The 8,226-nt window shown below is 33.8% G+C and overlaps 1 protein-coding gene across 1 annotated transcript; it reads left to right on the top strand.

The window, feature by feature from the left end:
- The first annotated feature begins 2,539 nt into the window (after window positions 1-2,539).
- On the top strand, window positions 2,540-5,136 carry LOC143553201 (uncharacterized). Its single transcript, XM_077043238.1, has 9 exons — window positions 2,540-3,009; window positions 3,238-3,451; window positions 3,532-3,665; window positions 3,728-3,840; window positions 3,935-4,175; window positions 4,306-4,461; window positions 4,565-4,644; window positions 4,808-4,857; window positions 4,939-5,136. The coding sequence occupies exons 1-9, from the start codon at window positions 2,614-2,616 to the stop codon at window positions 5,073-5,075; spliced, it is 1,521 nt and encodes a 506-aa protein (XP_076899353.1). The 5' UTR covers window positions 2,540-2,613; the 3' UTR covers window positions 5,076-5,136.
- The last annotated feature ends 3,090 nt before the right edge of the window (window positions 5,137-8,226 follow it).

The following is an 8,226-nucleotide window of genomic DNA, read 5'->3' as shown; positions in this document are numbered from 1 at the left end:
TTTAAGCTTACTCTGCTTTGAGATTTTTTTTTTATAATATCAAATTCTAAAACTGATTTAGTTTATTATATTATAATGTATAACGATACTTAAATTATAATTTACATGTATATTTAACATATTAACATTTTAAGGTTAAAATGCTATACAATTTTTCACAACATTTCAAGTGGATGGAGATATCTTTAGAATGATCCATTTGTACGAATCATTCCATTATATTGCGCTTTGCACGAATCATTCCATTATAATTTACTAAAAGGTCACCACTTTACTTTAAGTTAATTATCATTTTATTTCTTCAGAAATATTACTTAGGGTATCCGAATAAGACTCGAGTTGGTCGGTAACACCACCACTTACCTTTTAAATAGAGGGTTTGGCTTGAATCTTCGGGAATACGAACCCGATGGTGATTGAAGGTGTTGAGCGTTTAACAATAGTCATATGTACATTACTTTTTAAAGAAAACCACTTCGGATGAATGGTAGTAGTTAATTAAATATTTATGTCTTTTAATTTAAAAAGCATTGTTTTTTATTATTTATATTTGAATTAATGAAGTTTATGTTTACTTTGTTTGGTATATTTATGATTTTAAATATATAAATTAAGTTTGACATTAAAAATGAAAATAAAATAATTATAAACAAGTTGCTCCATAGTTCTCTAAGAAGTAAAAATATCCATATTTCATCCACCCATAACAAATCTCTATACACTATCTATTTTTAATATGACACTCTCCTATTGATTTATTGGATTCGGAACAGTGAATTTCAAACCAATTTGCATTCGAATTACAAACTCGAATTCGCCCCCCAAGCAAATTAGTGTCCAAACGGAATATTCAAATTTGTTTTCAAATTCAACTCAATTTATAATTTATAAACCAATTCAACTATCCGAATACAAATCATTTATAACTTATAAGTGGATTCATATATTTTACATCTATTTATTTACTTATTTATAATTTACACGAATCCATCCATAATCAAATTCACATTTTTGAATTTAAATAGTTTCAGGAATTCACTTTTAAAGAACTAAAATTCGAGTAATCTGAATAGCTATGTTTATAAGCAATCCTCATATTAGCAAGGTATTGTAAAATTGTTACATAAATAGTACTCCCTCCGTCGCATTATAAGTGTCCTAATTTGAATTTTCAAGTCTTTCTTGTTTAACTTTGACCGACAATATCTTTGTTTGTGTTATATAATATTTGATGCAAAATATATGAATGGATTGGGTTTTAAATGTATTTTACATTGATATAATTTTCATCAAGTATTATATGACACGAAAAAAAATATTTACGGTCAAGGTTGCAAAAGAAAGACTTGAAAAGTCAAACTAGGACACTTATAATGGAACGGAGGGAGTAATACATGATAATTTTGTTTTAGGATTATTGGATTAAAATAATCTCATCTTTAATGAGTTGGTCAATAATAATTCAGCTGAAATATTTCCCTCTAGCAGTCCCACTTTTTCCATGTTTTTTGTTTTATGATCTCCCGTTAAATATAACTAGCGTGGTTAACTTTTTATTGATGTGGCCAGATGAGTTGGCATTTTAAAAATCCTACATGACTTTTTTTTCTTTCTTTCTTTGATCTTATTAACCCACAATTCGAAACCGCTGGTTTCTCGACTTCTACGGCGTTGGAAGCTGACGCAACCACCGCCGGACGGTGTATTCCAAAGAGAGGTAGGTGAGCGGCTGGTGAAGGTCAGGATAGAGGTTGAAGACGATAGAGTTGTCCGATGATGGTTAGAGGATATTCCAGTGTGAAACGATGTGGTGCAAAACAACGTCGTAGCAGCCATGTGTTTTGGGGTGTGTGTGCGATCTGAAAAGGCATGTAGGTTTATTGGAGTGTGTGTGTGCCAACTCATTTAGCTACATCATAAAAACAAAAAAATCTGAAAAAATATGGGACTGTTAGAAGAAAATAACTCAGGTGAAATTATTATTGGCCAACTCATTAAATGTGAGATTATTTTAATTCAATAATTCTTTTCTTTAAAGTCAAATTTCTTTTATATATGATGCTTGAATCCAATGCATTGCAAAAATATAAAAGCAGTAATTATCATGATTTTTAATGATAAAATAATTGAGTAAAAACAAACTTGTTGCTAAAGATGTGTAGAAGATAGAATTTGTTAATATGGTTGTTATAGTCGCCGATTAATACGCTAGATTTAATTGAAGTTAAACCATGAAAGAATTTATTTACACTTTCCATCCCACCTTTACACAATAAAATAATTTAAAATTAAAACAAAAGTTATATTGATTAGTTTCGGTTTAGTGGCATAGGTTGATGGCTAAGGCTTAATATCTTATGGTCTTAAGTTTAACATCTAATTCAATGATATTTTTACAGTTTCAAAAGAAAGAAAGAAAAAAGATTAATTGTTTTCAAGGATTGTCAATGACTATATCAAGCCTAGTTCGAGTACATCACGTATACATCAATATAAAATTTATTTATTTATTTTTCAAATTTGTAACTTATCAATCAACTTGAAAACAAGCCATTATAAATAGTACATTAGCTTCCTAGAAATTTTATATGTTTCATTAGAAGTCATACTCTCATGACTCAAACCATGAGATTCGTATTTCAATGGCTTCTTCTCTTTGTGGTCACCTTGAACCCGATCACAACCATCAGTGCACGCAACAAGGCTCCACCGCTCAGTCCGATCAACCCGTTGCTAAAAGACCAGACCCGTGTTTCGGCTGCGGTTTCTAATGACTTTGAAACTTTTTTCTATAATCAAACACTTGACCACTTCAACTACAAGCCAGAAAGTTATGCCAAGTTTCAACAAAGGTATATCATGAACTCTAAATGGTGGGGTGGTGCGAACACGAGTGCACCAATCTTCGCGTATCTTGGTGCCGAAGGACCCATAGACCGAGACGTTGACATCCTCGGGTTCCACAATGAAACCGCTCCTCGGTTTAAGGCTCTTGTGGTCTTCTTGGAGGTATGCATTAGAGTTTATTTATGTTTCCTTAAGCCGGAATATATTAAAACCTAAACTCGAATCTTTTAACCAGTAGCTAGGAGCCAAGGAATATACATTAGGGTTACATGGTTATGTGTTAGGACTTGTTAGTATATTTACACTTATGTGCAATGTAGTTTAATGTTTCTTATTATATTACCTAGTGTTTATGTAACCTTTTTGTTTAAAAACTATTTATGTTACTAGCATCGATTCTATGGAGAATCAAATCCGGTCGGGTTAAAGGGTGGACCGGGATCCATAGATGCCATGAGAGAATCGGTGAAAAACGAGACGATTCGTGGATATTTTAACTCGGCCCAAGCATTAGCAGATTATGCCGAGTTATTGCTTCATATCAAAGATAAACTACATGCACATAATTCTCCTATTATTGTTATTGGGGGGTCATATGGTGGAAGTAAGTCACTTAACCTTTAAAACTTATATATCAAATGTTACATATGTTGTAAATTATTGCTATAAAATCATTTGTTTTAGTGCTCGCGTCGTGGTTTCGTCTCAAGTATCCACATATCGCACTTGGGGCTCTTGCTTCATCGGCCCCCATTCTATACTTCGACAATCTAACACCTCAAGATGGTTATTATTCAATCGTTACCAAAGATTTCAAGGTGAAAAAACGAGTTTTTTTAAATAAACTGTGTTACATTGATTTAACTGTTTATATGTTTAGGAAGCGAGCGAAAATTGTTACAAGACTATAAAGCAATCGTGGAGCGAGATCAATAGAGTTGCTTCGATGCCAAATGGTCTTGCTATTCTCTCCCAAAAGTTCAAAACTTGTTCGTAAGTAATGTTAATATTTTTCATTTAATTATCATGATCAGTTTAGTTTATCTTGTTTATTTTAATTAATTTGTTTTATTAATTATTTGTTAAGGCCATTAAAAAGTCCAATTGAGCTCGAGGAGTACTTAGAAACCATGTATGCGGTTGCAGCTCAATATAATGCTCCACCAAAGTATCCAACGACCCAAATTTGTCAAGGCATCGATGGAGCAAGCAATGCCACCGATATCCTTGATCGTATATTCGCGGGTGTTGTTGTCTATCGACAGGTTCAACCATGCTATAACACAACATCGAAAATTTCTCAAACGTCCATTGGATGGCAATGGCAAGTAAGTAGTTTCATACATTAGATAGAGTTGTATATAAATATTAATTAAGCTACGAAAATCTACTAATTGGTTATATTTTCTAAAAATTACAAATTTATTCACACACTAAACTTTTTTCCTTATGTTATAGACTTGTAGTGAGATGGTGATTCCCATTGGTATAACTAGTAATGTAAGCATGTTCCCGAGCTCGCCTTATGACGCGAAAGAACACAACAACGATTGTCACAAAATGTTTGGCGTTATGCCTCGACCACATTGGACTACAACATATTATGGCGGTCAGGTAACTGTTTTTTTTATAAGAAATATATATATTTGATTTTGTGGGTTTTGATCTATTTCACAGTTTATATGACCTAATGTCCATTTTGTGTACAACATTGTAGGACATAAGGTTGATACTTAGCAAGTTTGGAAGTAACATCATTTTCTCTAATGGTTTGCGAGATCCATATAGCAGCGGAGGGTATGCACATTACTTATGTTTTTTTTAAATGATATATGTTATGGGTATATTGTGACATGCCTTAAAGTCATAAACCCTAGCATGCCGAAAAAGGCTACATCCCTTTAAAAATATATGATTGTGTAAACAACTAATGGGTATCTTCTCTTTTACGTTATTGCAGAGTGTTAGAAGATATTTCAGAGTCCATACTTGCCATCAAAACAACTAATGGTATGTTTTGATAAGGTTCATATAATGATGATGACTTGTGCTTTAAGCTAAAGCTTCAATTCGGTTGATTTGGACCTGCAGGTTCACATTGCTTGGACATATTAAACTCGAGGGAGACTGATCCCGAGTGGTTGGTTAATCAGCGACGAGAGGAAGTGAAGATCATTAATCAATGGTTTAGAAAATACTATCAAAATCTTCGTTTATTAAAGCGATGATCTACGTCATTCAGAGCAATATAGCATGTTTAATTTTGAGACTACTCAAACTAGCTAATAATCTGACTTTATTTATGATTATATATTATTAAAGACAGTTTATCTACTTGAATACATCATGATTGCCATTTTGTACATATATCAACTTTATATGAAACAAATGCTCGTGTCCTTTTTTGTATTTATACAAATGTAGAATATTTGGTGGTGCACTATAATGCACTATAATTGAAAGGCAACATTTAGTTGTGGGTTGTGTTAAGAGATAAGATTGATGGCCAAGAACATGCCTCTTTACCTTTAACTGTTCATGTATAATTGTAAGTGTATCTGCAATGTATACTTTTTATTACTATAAACTATTTTGTTATAGCAATAGTAACCGGAGACATATAATTTATATAGATCTTTATTAAAGCCAAGAGTCTTTTTAGAAGTAGCCTATCTATTCCGTGGGATAGATGCATGGTTTGCCAATCTCACTCTCTCCAAACCCCACCAATAGTTTTGCTATGGGTGAGAGATTCTACGGTTTATGGTTATTATCTTATCATAAAGTGAGTACCATATTTAATTCTAGCATTACAACCTTAAAAAAGTATTCATGAGGCTTAAAATCATGTAACTCGGACACGACCCTGTTGAACAAGTTGCTGGAACAAAGGGGTCAAGAAACGACTTCACATATTTACTTACAACTCAACTTGGACCGAACATAAAGCATGATATTTTCGTTTAAGTGTAAGGTTGTTTTGGTGTTGTGTCGGTCATTATCACTCGTGCTTTCTTTAACTGTTTTGTCATCCAAAAACTAAAAACGTGTGTTTCTATTTCACATTGAGGCCTAGAGAGAACATTCTTTTCCATTAATCATGAAAAGGCATCAAAAGATTCCTACATGATATGTTGTGTATCAAAGCACTTGTTATAATCCCATTGCATTTACAATAAATTTAGTGGCAACTTTTATTAAGGACATTAGTATGGATTTTTGCTGTTTGTTAGATGGGTCCATCGAAGGCCCAATAGAAAATGGAATTGCATCCCTAGTTCCCTACTGGCCGAGTGGCCGGGCCCAAGAAAACCAATCTATATTTCAGTTTGGTTTTGACTTTATCACTCATGTTTCGATATAGTGATTGAATCGTGTGATTCACCTTCTAATCATATTATATTTCTGTTTGGTTTCTTTCAATCACAGTTTGTCTTATGACATACAGTCTTATCTTTTCAAAAGTGGATGCAAAGTTTTCTTTTAAAATGATGTTACACATACACAAATGATCAAGTTGAAAATGATGGCCAATTTTTAAGTGATAGGGTAAGGGTACCCGTATTACGGGTCATCTTAGTATTCTTGGGGACAATTCAAGCACCAAAGAAGCCAAACCTACGGGGCACCCTTAAAGCCTAGGTAGTGAGGGTTAGGCACCAAAGGAGCAGACCTAGTCGGGCAACCTTTATGCCTAGGTGCTGAGAATCTACCATGTTAGGCACCGTCGCAGCCAAACTTGTTAAACAGTGCTATCACCCAACCAGCATTGTCGTAGCCTAGCCACTGTATACAGATCTGACTTGGAAAGTTGGTTAGGCATTTGGCTTGTCTAGGCAAAAAAAAAGTGTCTGGCAGGACTTGTTGGACGCCTTTAAAGCCTTCGAAAAGAAGGCACCGTCTTACCTCGTTTTTCACATTTATTTAAAAACATATCATGATAAGGGAGGTGTCAAGTCATTCTGAATGGAAAACATATAGGGTCTCTTTAGTCATTTGAGCCCACAAGATTATGTGTTGAAATCCTAGTGACTATGTCTATTGTGGTTTTTTTCTTTGCCTCGTTTGTAAAGTTTTGGAACAAACTTGCCTATTTTCGTAATTTATTCAATACAAATGTTGGTTGTTGGTTGTATAATTGTATTCTGTATTTTTAAATTTAGAAAGTACATTCCTATCATTCTAAGTATAAAAAGCACTTGCCATTTCGAATTTAACCGATTAAGAACTGCTATGATTATATTTCAAATGGTGATGATTGCTTTTGGGTGCCCTATTTTCAACCAGAACAAGGCAAATTCGAATGTTGATATGTGATTTTGGAATGGAACGAAGGACTATTTGATTTGGGGGGTGGGGGTGTTGGTCAAACCGGCCTAGAAGGAATCTAAAACCCCGGTCACAAATGACTGGTAGCAATTGCTATGGGCCAACTGCCTATAGCAATATTAATTGGTAGTACAATGTGTTGATAGTTAACGGGTCATATCGTAAGAATTTGAAAAGTTTAAAATTGTGATCTCTGAGGGAGGACTAAATGTATTGTGAAATAAGTTTGCTTATATGATAACTCTGAAGCAGCGAGTGTGAGAACTCGTGTTCTATATACACAACATATCTTACGTGTAGTAGTTTGTGTAGCTAACAAGCCACACGTGTAATAAAAAAGGAAGGGGAAGGTAACTTCTCACCGAAAGAGGTTGTAGGAATGACGAGGCGAAAAGTCGTGGCTTCTAGAAAGGCTGCTTGTCCTTCACGAGACACCCCATAAAATCTCAATCATTTTTGTAAAACGTTTTCGTAAACTTTTCATAATTATTTAAGGCATGTCGACCCAAATAAATGGAAAAAAGGAGAGGACTAGTTGATTGAACAAAGTAAATTGACAATTGTGTTAGTGGTGGATATCATGTCGACCCATTCTCCTTGACTTAATCTAATCATCTTGTGTCTTGACGGCTTGGAGTGTTACCAAGTACCGGAAACGATTTTGTTTGACTTCGATAATAACCCATGGTGGATTAACAGGTTCAAGAGTTACGTGTTGGCGGACTGGATTAATAAACTCAAACCAAGGATAATGAGTTGATTTGAGATGGGTTTAGGTAATTCCAACGGTCGGAATTACCTAAACCCATCTCAACGGCCGTACCTTGCGGTCGTACCAAGGATAATAATGAGTTGATTGTAAGTTTCTTGATTTCATATAAAAGTAATAAATCAAAGAGGCATAATAATGAAATCTGAAATTAAGAAACTTACATGTATACCAAAAAAAAGAAAAAAAACCTTTCACCCTAAAACATATAAAAGTAATAAATTAAAAAGACATAATAATGAAATCTGAAATCATGAAACTTACATGTATACTAAATAAAG

The sequence above is a fragment of the Bidens hawaiensis genome, unplaced genomic scaffold (assembly GCF_021521415.1).
Source record: "Bidens hawaiensis isolate Kalapana, Puna unplaced genomic scaffold, B.hawaiensis_p1.1 tig00017158_1, whole genome shotgun sequence".
NCBI classification, from domain to species: domain Eukaryota; kingdom Viridiplantae; phylum Streptophyta; class Magnoliopsida; order Asterales; family Asteraceae; genus Bidens; species Bidens hawaiensis.
Note: the sequence above shows the minus strand (reverse complement) of the source record. Positions and strands in the feature narration are given on the sequence as shown.